General features: G+C 40.1%; 1 protein-coding gene across 7 annotated transcripts in view; it reads left to right on the plus strand.

Moving 5' to 3' along the window:
- SLC25A12 (solute carrier family 25 member 12) overlaps window positions 1-16,046 on the plus strand; it is a 123,894-nt gene that overhangs the window by 101,515 nt on the left and 6,333 nt on the right. For all 7 annotated transcript variants that reach the window (XM_070070695.1, XM_070070693.1, XM_070070697.1 and 4 more), the window contains one exon: window positions 14,330-14,470. In XM_070070695.1, coding sequence (XP_069926796.1) covers window positions 14,330-14,470 — 141 coding nt within the window. The remainder of the gene's footprint in view (window positions 1-14,329; window positions 14,471-16,046) is intronic.

The following is a 16,046-nucleotide window of genomic DNA, read 5'->3' on the forward strand; positions in this document are numbered from 1 at the left end:
TGGCTTAACCTTCTACGCCACAGCACGAGCCCCAGTTGGAAACTGATAGCACGAAAAATAGATTGGGCTGTAGGCAGAATGATTAGGTTGTCTGCAGTTCTTCACCTTGAACATTTACATTTTCGGCTTTCCCTTTTGCTCTAAATCTCTTCATTTATGGTGGAAATAAAATATGCAATTGCTGAATTTCTACTGATGCACTCAGTCATACTACAATGTAAATGATTCTTTGAAGTGTAGTCCACTACTTCTAAAAGTCTATAAATTTCAACAGAGCATAAAGTCTTTAACAACAATGAAGGGTCTCTCTATAGAATAGCAGGCACTGTGCAATGCAGGGTATTCTGTTCCATGCATGATAACCAGCAAACAACCACTAGAAAAACTGAGAGGAGTGGCTGCCTGTGGGCTTAAGCTTCAGCTTCCTCACCATCCTCGCTCTCCCAGCTCGTGGTGATGATACATTGTGCAGGGTCCTTGTCGGTGTTCATGCTGGAAATGCCACCAGTGGGAAGAGTACTGCTGTGCTTTGAAAGTTTACCCACTTTTAAAGATGTAAACTAACACAGGTTAATTAGGAAGAAATGGCTCAAACTGAGTTGCAGGCTTTGTCCTAGCAGAAGGATTAGGTAGGAGCTGGCACTTGAGTTCCTGTAGAATGGATGGAAATTCTACTGCCATTTGGGGAAGGTGGTGTGTAATGACTATATCATGAAGTGACCAGGAAGTAAAAATCTCTGGTTCTCAGCCATTACATATTTTTGTTGCTTGTTTATTTTATAGTCTATTTTTATACATACATAATATGTATAAAAATATATGTTTGATATATGCAAAGTGATACACATTGTATAGATGTAAAGAATATTGATTAGGCCGGCGCTGTGGCTTATTAGGCTAATCCTCCACCTGTGGCGCCAGCACACCGGGTTCTAGTCCCGGTTGGGGTGCCGGGTTCTGTCCCCGTTGCTCCTCTTCCAGTCCAGCTCTCTGCTGTGGCCCGGGAAGGCAGTGGAGGATGGCCCAAGTCCTTGGGCCCTGCACCTGCATGAGAGACCAGGAGGAAGCACCTGGCTCCTGGCTTTGGGTCAGCGCAGCGCATCAGCCATAGTGGCCATCTGGGGGGTGAACCAATGGAAGGAAGACCTTTCTCTCTGTCTCTGTCTCTCTCTGTCTAACTCTGCCTGTTAAAAAAGAAATATTGATTAAAAAATGAGCATCCATGTACCTGCCACCCAACCTAACTAAAATATACTGTCATTGACCATGATTTTGCTTTTAATGTATTCTAATCTTCTAGGTTGCTAATGAGCAATAAGGGCTTTTCCTACCAGGCAGGGCATTTATAGGGATTATCTCATTATTATTCCCAACTAGAGTTGAAGAAACTAAAACATCAGTGAAATCCAGAACTTAATAATTGGCAAAGTTGAGATTCAAACCACCTTTATCTCTAAAACTGAATTCTTTCACACCTGGTATATGTTACCATTCATCCTTTCATTTATTTGTTTTGTTATTCATGGGATAACTGCTATGTGTCTGATAAACTTTAAAAATTATAGCTTTATTGAGAATATAATTCATATATCATACATTTTCCCCATTTAATGTGTATAATTCAGTGGTTTTTAGAATATTCACAAAGTTGTACAACCATCACCATGATAAATTTTAGAACATTTTATCACTACAGAAAGAAACCTGGTACCCTTCAGCTATCACTCCCCAGTCTTCCCACTTCACCCTCAAACTCTTTTGTGCCTGGCTATTTTTGCTTAGCATGTTTTCAAGTTCCATGCATGTTGTAGCATATATCAATACTTCATTCCTTTTCATTGCTGAATGCAGGGTATATCAATTGATGAACATTTGGGTTGTTCCACCTTTTAGCTGTTATAAATAATGCTGCCATGAATATTGGTGTATAAGGTTTTACATGGATATACATTTTTATTTCTCTTGAAATGAGCAGAATTGGCAAGTCAATGTAGAAACTCTGCATTTTGAGGAACTGCCACACTGGTTCCCAAAATTGCTGCTTCCTTTTACATCCTTTTAGCAATATATGAGGGTCCTGATTTCTCCACATTTTTGGTAACACTTGCTATTGTCTATCTCTTTATGATAGCAATCCTAGTGCGTATGAAGTGGTGTCTTATTGGGGGCTAATAACTAGCAGTGTTGAGTGTCTCTGCATATATGTATTAGCTGTTTGTATATATCTTTTTTGAAAAAATTTATATCTTCAGAATCCACCCATTTTTAAATTGGGTTGTTTGTTCTTTTACTATTGAGTTATAAGAATCCTTTTCATATTCTGAGTGTGCATCAGGATATATGCAAATATTTTTCAATTTCTTGATATCTTTTGAAGAAATGAACATCTAATTTAATAAAGTTCAGTTTCTTTTTTCTTTTCTTTTTGTGTTTATGGTATCATATCTAAGAAATCCTTGCCTAATCCAAGAATGTGAAGATTTGATGCCTTTGTTTTCTTTTAAGAGTTTTATAGCCTTGTCTCTTAGCTTTTGATCTTTTCTCGTTCATGCCAATTTTGAACCTTATTTATTTATTTATTTATTTTTTTGCCTTTTGCCTTGAGCAGAGATATTACCAAATGAAAGTCTTATTTTTTCATTGCTAACATTTTGGTATATTTCCTTCCAAAGTTTTCATATAATGCACAAGTGTACATGCTTTTATGCTTGCATACAATACAAACACTCTCTCTCACTGTTTTTCAAACCACATCGGGGTTTTGTTGACTCTGACTTTCTGATTGGAAATGTAAGCAATTATCACTTTCAAAGGGAAAGAGGAAGTCACAGTGGAATATCTCATCTTAGAACTAGAATATAATCTTTGGGCATAGAAGTATAAACAGATTGTACACGTTAATTTTTATGTATTTTTCAAGAATTTATTCATTTATTTGAAAGAGTTACAGACAGAGAGCAAGAGTGAGTGAGTGAGAGAGAGAAAATCTTCCATGTACTGGGTCACTCCCCAAGTGACCAAAATGGTCAGGGCTATGCCTGGCCGAAGCCAGGGGTCAAGAGCTTCATCTGGGTCTCCCACTTGGGTGGCAGGAGTCTAAACACTTGGGCCATCTGCTGCTGCTTCTCCCAAGCCATTAACAGGGAGCTGGTTGGAAAGTGGAGCAACTGAGACTCACTTGGCGCCCAAATGGGATGCCATTGCTGCGGGTGGCAGCTTTACCTACTATACTACAATGTCAGGTCTAGATTGTGCATTTTTAAAATTTAATTTATTTGGTTTATTTGAAAGTCAGAGAAAGACAAAGTCAAACAGATAAAGCTCTCTCTTCCCTGGTTCATTCCCTAAATTTGAGTCAGGTTGAAGCCAGAAAGCAGAAATCCAGTCCCTGTCCCGCATGTGACTGGCAGGAACACAACTATTTGAGCTGTTACCTAATGCCTTCCAGGGTATACACACTAGCCGGAAGCAGGAAGCAGGAGCCAGAGCCAGGAGTGGAACCCAGGCATTCTGATAATGGGATGCGGGCACACCGAGCGGTGTCTTAACCACTGTGCCAAATGCTTCCCCACCCTTTTCAGATTTTAAATCTTCATTGTGAATGTTAACCAAAGATTTTAAAAATGTTTATATCAAAACCTTCTCAAAAAAGACTGCTGCAGCATTCATGGTAAATCAAATGTGCCAGTCCAAGTTATTGTTACTGTTACTGTATTAATTGTAAGTTGAACTTCAGGTTACTAATGGCTTGACCCTTCTTTTGATGGAGATGGGATAAGAATATATGTGGGGCGTGGGGCGTGGGGGTTGGGGGAACGGCATTGTGGCATAAAAGGTTAACCCTCTGCCTGCAGTGCCAGCATCCCATATGGGTGCAGGTTTGAGTCCTGGCTGCTCCACTTCTGATCTAGCCCCCTGCTAATACTTCTGGGAAAGCAGCAGAAGATGGCCCAAGTATTTGGTCCTGTGCACTCACAAGGGAGACCCAGAGGAAGTCCTGGCTCCTGGTTTAGGCCTGGCCATTGCGGCCACTTGGGGAGTGCACCAGTGAATGGAAGATATATCTCTCTCTCTCCTTCTCTCTCTCTCTCTCTCTCTCTCTCTCTCTATTTCTGCCTTTCAAATAAATAAATAAATCTTTTTTAAAAAGAATATATGGGCTGGTGCCGCGGCTCAATAAGCTAATCCTCCACCTGCAGCACCAGCACCCTGGGTCTCGGTCGGGGCACTGGATTCTGTCCCAGTTGCTCCTCTTCTAGTCCAGCTCTCTGCTGTGGCTTGGGAAGGCAGTGGAGGATGGCCCAAGTCCTCGGGCCCTGCACCCGCATGGGAGACCAGGAAAAGCACCTGGCTCCTGGCTTCAGATCAGCGTGGTGCGCCGGCCGCAGCACGCCAGCCGCAGCAGCCAGTGAGGGGTGAACCAACGGAAAAAGGAAGACCTTTCTCTGTCTCTCTCTCTCACTGTCCACTCTGCCTGTCAAAAGAAAAAAAAAAAAAAAGAATATAAGTGTGTATGTATAGTTACTCAGTAGATGTCTGTTATGAATGCTGATTGTTGTACTTTAGTTGATATAATAGGTTTCAAATAATTTTTTCCATTGTTTCATATGAAAACTAATCTTACCAGGCCATACATTTTTGTTTTTCTATTAGAAAGTTTCCCTTTCTTTTCTCTCTGTATATATGCACAGCCATGCACTCATGCACACAAACACTCATATACACACACACATATATATACACACATGAGTTCTTCAAAAATTTTAATGGAAAGATGGGGCTGGGCATTTGCCTCAAAGGTTAAGATGCCACTTGGGGTGCTCACATTCCATATTGCAGTGCCTGAGTTCAAGTTCTGGTTTAGCCTCCTGATTCTGGCTTCCTACTTACGTGTGTCCTGTGAGGCAACAGAGGATTACTCAAATAATTGGCTCCCTGCCACCCATGTGGGAGTCCTAGGTTGAGCTCCTGTCTCCCAGGCATTTGGAGAGTGAACCAAAGGACTCTTTCTCTGTCACTTTTCCCCCACCCCTTCTTTGTTCTCTCCTCTCTCCTCTTCCCTCTGTCTACTCTCTCTCTTCCTCTCTCCCTCCCTCTCAAATAAAATAAATTTAAAAATAGAAATAGTACTGAAACCTTTGAAAAGCCATATGCAAAAGGTGAGTTTAGCCCCTTACTTAATACCATATACAAAAATTAATTCAAAGTAGGTCATAAAACCTAAATGTAAGGGGACAGCATTGTGGCACAGGTTAAACCACTACCTACAATGTCAGCATCCTTTATAGGCATTGATTTTAGACCCGGCTGTTCCACTTCAGATCTAGTTACTGGCTGATGTGCCTGGCAAAGCAGTGGAAGATGACCCAAACCCTTGGGCCCCTGCTGCTCATGTGGGAGACCCACAAGAAGCTCCTGGCTCCTGACTTCGGCCTGGCCCAGCTCTGGCTGTTGTGGTCATTTTGGGGAGGGAACCAGCAGGTGGAGGATCTCTCTGTCTCTTCTCTCTCTCTATGGGACTGTGGCTTTCAAATAAATAAAATAAATCTTAAAAAAAAAAAAAAACCCTAAATGTAAGAGCTAAAATATAAAAATTTTCCAAGAAACGCAGGAGAAAATCTTTATGACCTTAGTGTAAGCAAAGAGGTTTTGAGGTGACATAAAAAGCGTGATGCCCAAGAGGAAAATTGATAGATTGAACTTAATAAAAATTTGAAACTTTTGTGCTTCAGAAGACACCATTAGGAAGACAGACTGGGAGAAAGAATCGCAAATCTGATGTAGGACTTATATCCAGCATCTGTAAGGAACACTTAGAACTAAATAATAAAAAGACAAGCACCAGTTACAAAATAGGTAAAAGATTTGAAGAAATACACATGTTTGCAAACACATGAAAAGGTGTTCAACATCATTAGTCATTAAGGAAATGTGAATTAAAACTGCAATGTGGGAGTGGGCATTAGGCCTGGTGCTGAGCCTCTGCTTGAGATACTCTCATCCAATATTGGAGTGCCTTGGTTCAAGTCCTGGCTCCTCTTCTGATTCCATCTTCCTACCATTGTAGATCCTGGAAGGTAGCAGGTGATGGTTCAAGTAGTGGTATCCCTGCCATCCACATGGGAAACCTGGATTAAGTTCCAGACTCCTGACTTTAGCTCGACCCAGCCCTGGCTTGCAGCCATTTGAGGAATAAACCATGGGATGGGAGCTCCCTGTCATTCTGTCCATCTCTCTGCCTCTCAAATTAAAAAAAGAAAAACAATGAAAGTTTATGGGAAAATGAATTAAAGGCTGTTTTGTTTCTTTGGTGCAAAAGAATTTTGAGGGGCCGGTGCTGAGGCACAGTGGGTTAATGCCCTGGCCAGAAGTGTGGGCATCCCATATGGGCGCCAGTTCTAGTCCCAGCTGCTCCTCTTCCTATCCACCTCTCTGCTATGGCCTGGGAAAGCAGTGGAAGATGGCCCAACTCCTTGGGCCCCTGCACCTGTGTGGGAGACCCAGAGGAAGCTCCTGGCTCCTGGCTTCAGATTGGTGCAGCTCTGGCCGTTGTAGCCATCTAGGGAGTGAACCAGTGGATGGAAGACCTCTCTCTCTCTGTCTCTGCCTCTCTCTGCAACTCTGTCTTTCAAATAAATAAAATAAAATCTTTTAAAAAAATAATTTTGAAATCCATGTATAGTTTTTTCAATATTTATGTTTCCACAAACTTTTGAAAAACCTTCCTCATGAATGGATTTTTAGAAGTTTTTAGCACCAAAATAAACATATTTTAATTCCAGTCCCCCTGAATATATATGAGGGAACTTCAAAAATATATATATAAAATCATAAACATGTATGTTGTATGTCCATATAAGACAAAAATATAATTGAATGTTTTGTTATAATATCTGTTGTAGGAAAGATTAACACCTTTATGAGTTTTCAGAATGCTTCATTATGCATTATAGTCACCCCCTTTGGAAAAGGTAGATCAGAAACAGAAGCTCAGAAAAGCTAGTTCACTCCAAATCACACAGCTAATGTATGCTGGAATTTTCATGTGAACCTGAGTTGATGATTTTTAGGACTAACTCCTTGTCTTCTGAGGAATCAAGTCAAGGCCTCTCCCTGCATCACAGTAAATCTGGATGATCCCTTTTCACTCTGTAATGCTTTTGCTTTCTCCCTCCCCCTCTCTCTATCTTCCTCTCTCTCTTCCTCTCTCTCCCCCCTCCCTCCTTCCCTCCCTTTTCTCTCCTCTCTCTTCTTGCCTTCCTTTTTTTCTGTTCAAAATTACATGAGTATATATATGTATTTGGTTTTTCATGTGGGTATCATTAACATTAAGGAAAGGAACAGATTTTAGGTGTTCTGCTCAGTGGGTTTTTACAACTATCATACCACTCAAGATCAGATAAAGATCGTTTCACCCCAAAAAAGTCATTCCTGCTTCTTTTACAGTTAACCCTTCCCCTAGGCAGTCATGTTTCTGATTTTGTCAAAAGTTGTGTTTGTTCTTAGATTTCATATAGAATATACAAAATGCATTCTTTTCTGGCTGACTTCAGCTTAACATAATATTTTCAGAGAGTCCTCCTTGTTTTGCATCAATTTTTTAATTTATTTTTAAAAAGATTATTTATTTATTTGAAAGTTACAGAGAGAGAGAGATCTTCCATCTGCTGGTTCGTTCCCTGAATGATTACAACAGCCAGCACTAGCAGACTCACATCTAGTAAGGACTTTTTCTTTGCTTCCAACATGATGTCTTGCTGCTATGCCTTATGTGGACAAGGCAGCTCCTTCAGCCTCTTTTGTAAAGACATTAATGCTATTTGAGAGAGCGGAATCCTTATCACCTCCCCTCAAAGCACCACTCTTTAATACTGTCATAATTGGGTATTAAGTTCTAACTTGTGAAATTTGAGGGAACATCAGCATTCAGACAGTACCATCCCTCTCCCTGTTTAGGAGTATATATTGTTCTATAGCATCGCTACCCTCCATGATGAGTGTAGTGCAGTTCATTACTTTTAAACTATTACTGTCCTAGACTGTTTTAGAAAGAACCACTGCATTTCCCATTGCTTTATGAAAGTAGCTAAAAGTGTTTGAGGGGTGGTGTGTAAGAGTCATTGTTCCTACTCCTTTGAGGCAGTCCTGATGACAAATAATTCTGTGACTTTCATTAGTTTGTTTAGTTATTTCAAATTCACATATTTTACACATCTGCTGGTGAGCCTTTAACAAATTGAGGTTAAGATTTTTATCAATCTCTGTAAGGGAAGATTTTATAATGAGTTGCTCATATTGCACATTTTGTGGCTGGAGAGAAATAGTTCCAAACTATAGGAGAAAACAGATCAAAGAAATAAACAATGGACTTACAACAAGCAGGACCCATCCCCAAGTCTTTCTGGGCCTTGCCCTTGGGGTGGGATTGTGAGGGCAGAAGGTTGAACAGTCCTAATCCTATATACAACTGCTCAGCCTCTGGCATTTGGGGGTGTGTTGACATCTTAGTAGTACATTCTTTCTCTACTGACATTTGCTTTAGTTGGTTAGTTTTTCATTAAACATAAATTATGTAAGATTAAATGGAAATTTTTATGTCTTTCCATTTCTGTTATGTGTGCGGAACCCTCATTCAACCTGAGATCTATTGCCTTGTATGTATCTTTTTAATCTAGTTCTAGAACCAAGAAATGAGAACTTAATTCTAAGAAATAAAAGCATTTATCTGTGTTAATATTAGTACTTATGTCTCTCTTAAAAAAATAAGTAGCATATTTGATAGGGAAATTTATCAGTTGGATGGGTTAGAAGCTAATTTTGGTGGCTTGATAAATGAAAATATTTACCAGTGGTATGGTCTGCAATGGCATGTTATCAGATGTAAGCATCAGCAGCAGAAGTCACAAGATATCAAGTTAGGCAGTGTCTTTTTAGATGTTTGTAGCTGTGCATCGTTGTGGCTTAATTTAAGGTTTTATGTATCTTAGTATCTGTTATTTCAGATCTAGCTGTATTTGATTAGTTTTTAAACATGTTTACACATATGAGAGGTCTTAACAAAAGTTCAGGAAAGATGTGTGTTATGAAGAAGATAGGCATGGATCTCAAAATTTTTTTGGTAAGGTGGCAACATCACTATTTTCCTGAATCTGTGTATATGAAATACATGAAATTTGTATACCTTAAATAAGATTTTAAAAAGAACAGATATTTGTGCACACACGCTCAAATCAACATTATTCACAATAACCAAAGATAGAAGCAACCCAACTTTCCATAAAAAGATAATGATGATCTCCTCTAATCCTAATCCCATCCCAAAAGTCCCACCTCTAAACACCACACTCAGATTAATTTTCCCGCCTTAATGCCTCACAAGGGGGGATTAACACCAAAGTTATGTTCAAATGAGAGCAACATACAATGAAATATACTTGGAATTGAAGAATTATATTATAAGTTTTACATGTACCAGAACAAGGGATGAAACTTGAAGATATAATACTACTAGAAGTGACTGGTAGTAAGGTACAATTATTGTATGACTCCACTTAGAGTTTCTAGAGTAGATACATTCAAGAAAGAGAGTAGAGAAGTGATCACAGGGTCTGTAATGGAGGGAAACATGGAATTAGCTTTTAATGCATTCAAAGTTTTACTTGTGGATAATTAAAAAAATTCTGTAGATGGAATATGATGGTTGCTGTGTAATGCAAAAATATTTAATGCCACTAAAATGTGCAATTAAAATATCCAGTGTTCAGTGATGTATTTTATTACAATAAAATGTTTTCTCCAACTATGAAAAAAAAAGATTTTTTTGGAACCAAAATAGACATCTTTTGATTCTATTTTTCCATGCACTTTATTAACTACCCTCATATGTAGGTAGTTAAGCTTTTTTAAAGTTTTAGATCAGCAGATAACCTAGTGCCAACTAGTTAGAAAATGTGTTTAAAGTCTATAAATTACCAAATTTACCCCAGGAGAAAATGTGTGAGAGAGAACCTGGTCTACAGGGAAGCCATTGTTTCTTAGACCTGTTCTACTTCTCATTTCTTGTTGGTGAGTAGTACTACATTGATAAGACTGTGCGTTTAAAAAAGTGCCTGAGGAGCCGGCGCCGTGGCTCAATAGGCTAATCCTCCACCTTGCGGCGCCGGCACACCGGGTTCTAGTCCCGGTTGGGGCGCCGGATTCTGTCCCGGTTGCCCCTCTTCCAGGCCAGCTCTCTGCTATGGCCAGGGAGTGCAGTGGAGGATGGCCCAGGTGCTTGGGCCCTGCACCCCATGGGAGACCAGGAAAAGCACCTGGATCCTGGCTCCTGCCATCGGATCAGCGCGGTGCGCCGGCTGCAGCAGCGGCCATTGGAGGGTGATCCAACGGCAAAAGGAAGACCTTTCTCTCTCTGTCTCTCTCTCTCACTGTCCACTCTGCCTGTCAAAAAAAAAAAAAAAAAAAAAAAAAAAAAAAAAAAAAAAAGTGCCTGAGGTATACTATGAAAGTTCTTTTCCCCAGCTACTCAAGTTTCTCTTTACAGGAGAAAAATCAATGTTTTAATCTTTAAACCATTTTGATAAACTTGGGTAAATTTTGACATATTGTGATTAAATATGCAATGAATATTTATATTTTATGTTTTGTTTATATCCTTTGGAATAACTTTATTGCCTACTCATACTACTTGATTAAAAGCATACAATTGTTGCTGCTTAACTGTTCTCTTCTTGGGCATTTCCCTGTGATTGTTTTTCAGAAGGGAGACACTCAGGCACAGAGTGTGGTAACATCATAATCCTCCTTTCTAGGCTGCTAGATTTCTTAGCAGTGTAACTGAACTAATTTCAGATAGTATCCCTCCTCCTCTTGACACCAGCCCAATGTGTATGGGGTAGGTAGTGGTTAACCTCAATATTTAATAAAGTATTTTAATATTTAATATTAGTATTTAATATTTAATAAAGTGTTTTTCTCTGTTATAAACACCCAAAGTTTGAGACAAATTAACTAGCAACCTTTATCTTTTCTAAAGATAAGATAAAGGATAGTATTTCAAATAATTTTTGGATAGTATTTGCCTACATGTTCCTAGGCCCATCATAAGGTTTTACGATTATATACTAATTTTTTTAAAGATGCATTTATTTATTTGAAAGTCACAGAAAGATGAGAGGCAGAGAGAGAGAGAGAGAGGTCTTCCATCTGCTGGTTCACTCCCCAATTGGCCGCAATGGCCGCCATGGCCAGAGCTGCGCCGATCTGAAGCCAGGAGCCAGGAACTTCTTCTGGGTCTCTCACACAGGTGCAGGGGCCCAAGGACTCGGGCCATCTTCCACTGCTTTCCTAGGCTATAGCAGAGAGCTGGATCAGAAGTGGAGCAGCCGGGTCTCGAACCGGTGCCCATGTGGGATGCCCATGCTTCAGGCCAGGGCGTTAACCCATTGTGCCACAGTGTCGGCCCCTATATACTAATTTTTAAAGCACATACAAACTATATAATTATTAGAAGTTTCCCTCTTGAACACAGTAGAGTATGTAGGTGTGAAACGGATACATGTATGCCTTGCTCTAATGTCATTGTTTAATGATTTGCATGCTCACTTGTCAGATTATGTAATTTATAAATGCACAGCACTTTAGTTTATATTTACGTCCAATACATTGTTGGGATTTAGTGTGTGTGCTAGGTAACTAATCTTCAAAGCATATAACAGTCAGTATGTAGATGTTTTAAAATGTAGTCATTTCCTTTTCTTAATTGTACCTTTATAGTAGAAAACTTGTTCCTTGTATACTCATTAAGAAAATTGGAGAAATGTTAAAGAAGTACAGATCACAATAAACTGGCAATTATTTCCATGAGAGATGGCAGGGGAAGAGGGAACTGTGGGGTATGCTAGGGGTATGCAGATTGGCGTATTCCTGCTCTGTAGGGTGTTACCATTCACTAATGATTAAAAACATGAAAGAACTTTGTATTTATTTAAACGTAATGTCCACATTTAACACTTGGCACCCAGGGGCTGACAGTATCTGGTGTAGCAAGTTTGGAGGATTATAATCAAAATTTGCAGTGCTATTCTTCTTCCTTTTTTTTTTTTTTTAAATCTGCTTTAGCTTAGAATATAAAGCGTATTTTCTCAAAGATAGTCTTTGCAATCATTATTTAAACAAGAGATTTTAGGGAAGTAGTAAACTTTTTTGAATTGGTTTGGTCTTTAGCTACAGGAGCAATTACTTGGATTATCATTTTAACATAATTTTTCACCCAGCAATCCTTTTGAAAGTATTGTTTGCTTAGATTGAAACATTGAAATGCTTCCTTCTGCCTGCAGTGCAATAGATTAAAAGAGAGAAATACAGGCAAATCAACATGTAAAATTGGGTCAGTAAGTCGTTGGGGGACCTGTGTGTCAGTGGTCTGGATTGTGTCGAGTTGGGGAGTCATAGGAAACCAAGAGGGAGAGAAGGCAAATTGCTGCACCTCCCTGCTAGGTGGACAAAAAGGGGATTAGGGCTCCGGGGACTCCAGAACAATAAAGCTGCCCTTGAGGAGGAAAGGAATCCAGTGTCAGTGTTGGCAAGTGGGGATGTTGAAAGGAGTCAGGGGTCAGGATTGGAACAGGAGTAGCTGGGGAGTTTACAGCCCAAGGGCAGTTAGGAAAATGGGCTGAGCCGTATCGCTGCCCCTCAGGAGGGGGATCTGGAGGGGCCGTGGGTTTTAGATAAATGAGCAGGAATGTGAGTGAATGAAGGTAACAGCACTGCAGCTGCACACGGGTTGTCTTGAGTCTGGCTTGTAGTCTCTCCTACATATGTGGAGGAGTTGGAGGCTCGAACGAGGCACATATTTCATATCACATGTGATGTGCATTGCAATTATTTTATAATATGATAATATCAACATGGTTATGGTTCATGTAAACAACTACAGTTTAAGATGAAGATGTAGGGAGGGAGGATAGGGTGGGAAGTATCACTATGTTCCTAAATCTGCATATATGAAATACATGAAACTTGTATAACTTAAATAAAATTTTTTAAAAAGTAAAAAAAAAATCAAAAGAGATTAAGATGTACAAATGAGTTTTTTTCACTTCATGGAAGGAAAAGATATTTTTATGTACTTTATTTTTATATTCATGGTTACATACATATTTTTTTTCCTTTCTTCCAAAAACCAAGGAAAGGAGTTGGTAGTGGTTTTGTTAAACATTCTTTTTTTTCCCCTCTACTAATCTGTTAACAGATTTCAGATGCAGATACACTCTCATTATCCAAATTTAAATCTCTGTCACTCACCACTAGACAGTGGCTTTGATCTAAGGGTGCTATACTCTTAGTAACTAGATGTTCCATTTCTCAGCTCTGCCTTGAAGAGTTTTCTGGTTTTATCTTGAAATGATACTGAAATTTGTCTTTCTAAATGCTCTCCTTTTATATGATTGTGGCTATGGCTCTGTCTCAGAGTTTTGCACAGAATCTGAACCTGAGGAGTCTGCCATAAGGCACCCTAATGGGGTCTGTGTAATGTTAATTGCTCTACAATCCAAGGCAACAAGAGAGTGAAAAAATAGTTGAGGATCTGAATTTGAGCTCCAGTGTGTAAAAGATACCAATCTGTTACCATCTCTTTCCTTTCATTGTGGAGTACCCCACTGCCACATCTGGCTTCACTTTTGCTTGCCAAATGGGTTTCTTACTTTTGCTGTTTTGAACGTGGCTGGTGTGGTCCTGGAAAGACTGGTCTGATAACCAATCTTGACATTTCAAATAGAAACAAACCCAGAGGTAGACTGGCTTGAGACAGAGTTTGGGGCCAGCACCTTGAATGTCCCATCATCAGCCAAACCCATCCCACTCTCATCCCAAGAAAAAGAGAGAGGTAAAAAGGTAGTAAACTAGGTGCTGGCACTGTGGCATAGTAGGCTAAGCCTCTGCCTGTGTCGTTGGCATCCCATATGGGCACCGGTTCAAATCCCAGTTGTTCCACTTCTGATCCAACTCTCTGCTAATGGTCTGGGAAAGCAGTGGAAGATGACCCGAGTACTTGGGCCCCTGCACCCACATGGGAGACCCAGAAGAAGCTCCTGGCTTTGAATTGGCCCAGCTCTGGCCATTGCAGCCATTTAGGAGTGAACCAGCCAATGGAAGACCTTTCTCTCTGTCTCTCCCTCTGTCTATAATTCTGCCTCTCAAATAAATAAATAAAATCTCTTTTAAAAGTATGAAAGGTAGTAAACTGCGGAGGCTTTTCTTTTTGCTTATTTACATGGGCAGTCCATCTCGGATGTGGGAATTACCTCTGTCTCTTCTCCCTTGCTTGCAGGCTGGAGGCTCTCAGGTCATCTTTACTAACCCACTGGAGATAGTGAAGATTCGCCTGCAGGTAGCCGGAGAGATCACCACGGGACCCAGAGTCAGTGCCTTGAATGTACTCCGGGACTTGGGACTTTTTGGTCTGTATAAGGTGGGTAGATACCTCAGGTATGGTAGTAGCTGGGTTGTAATGTACTCAATATAAATGTGAAAGAATGCAGAGATCAGCCTCCCCGCCTCACGCCCCATCCCCAGGTTGAAAAGCAATCTTGTCCAGCAGGGTAGTCTGTGGAGTAGAAAAATCAAACAAAAAGAACAAATCGAGACTCTTCTATTAGAGGCAGTGGGATACACAAGGATGCTCTCCTGTGGCCATCTTCAGGCTTTTATGAAGCTGCCAGCAGGGAGGCCAGCACTGCAGACCTGCTGGCTGCAGGCTCACAGCCTTTCATTTGATGGGGCTTTGGGAGAAGTTTCGCTGGTGTTCTCTTTGAACCAGTTAAGGACTTCAAAATACTTTTATGTTTATTTTGAGTCTGAGTTATTTCTGCTATTGTTATCTTCACAGTAGGAGCTTCTCTTTGTCTTAATAATTTGACCACAGTAAAACAGTAGTAGAGTTTGGTAGGATTCAGGTCTTTAAGAAGTTAAGTGGTAGGATTTGTCAATAATGAATTCCATTAAAAACAACAACAACAACAACATAGCATACTGTACTTTAGCAAAATGCCAGTCACCAGATTTCTTCTCTGCAGGTATACTTACTCCCATCATTACAGATCAGATGTAATGGAGCAGAAGCTATTATTTTTCTTAAACAAGGAAGAGTATTTCTTCCCATTCCTTCCCCTGGTATAAGAGAGAATGGGTAAATTTCGCCGCTGTGGGCAACTGTGTTTCCACAGCATCTGATTTATTTATAGATCCATCATGCAGAAATGTGTAAATTTGCTTTTGTGGCTGCAAATTAGAAATTAGAAATTCTCTAGATTAGAATCACACAGCTACAGGGCTCTCTGGAGACCTTGAGACAATCTGAGAGAATTTTGTACATACTTTTGCTTTCCTGGCCCACCCCTAATTTCCATCCTTTTTGGTATTCCCATGGAGAGCTGGATTTATGAAGATTGTTTCTCTCTGTATTATCCTTTAGCGACTCCTTAGAGTAAAAAAAAAAAAAAAGTTTGAGATTGTCTTTTCAAAACAGCCAATAGGGAAACAAGTGCCAAGGTGCAGAATTTGCCTAGCTAGGTAAAGCCCTGGGTAGTTACATGGGTTACTGACACAGCTGAGGGATGTGTTCGTTGTGACCTTCATTACCAGGACAGGCTGTTCTTGGGTGTTTTTTACTCCCATGGAAACCTTCTGCTAGGATGTTTTGTCTGGAATCCCCCCAATTCTCTGTTATGGGAAATAAAGAGGAAAGAGTTGCTGTTTCTTTTTTTCTTCCCTATAATAGTTATCTTCCTTCAGCACTGCCAGTAGCTTCTAACCTGGCACTGTGAAGACTATAAGCTGATGTAAATTGAATTGGCAAATTGTTAGTTTTTTTTTTTTTTTTTTTAAGTATTTATTTATTTGAAGGGCAGAATGACAGAGACAGAGAGGGAGAGACCTTTCACCCACTGGTTCATTCCACCACAATGGGATGGGCCAGGCCGAAGTCAGTAGCCTGGAACACCAATCAAGTCTCCCATGTGGGTAGCAGGAACTCAACTACTTGGAGC

Source organism: Oryctolagus cuniculus, chromosome 3 (genome assembly GCF_964237555.1).
Source record: "Oryctolagus cuniculus chromosome 3, mOryCun1.1, whole genome shotgun sequence".
Lineage (NCBI taxonomy): Eukaryota > Metazoa > Chordata > Mammalia > Lagomorpha > Leporidae > Oryctolagus > Oryctolagus cuniculus.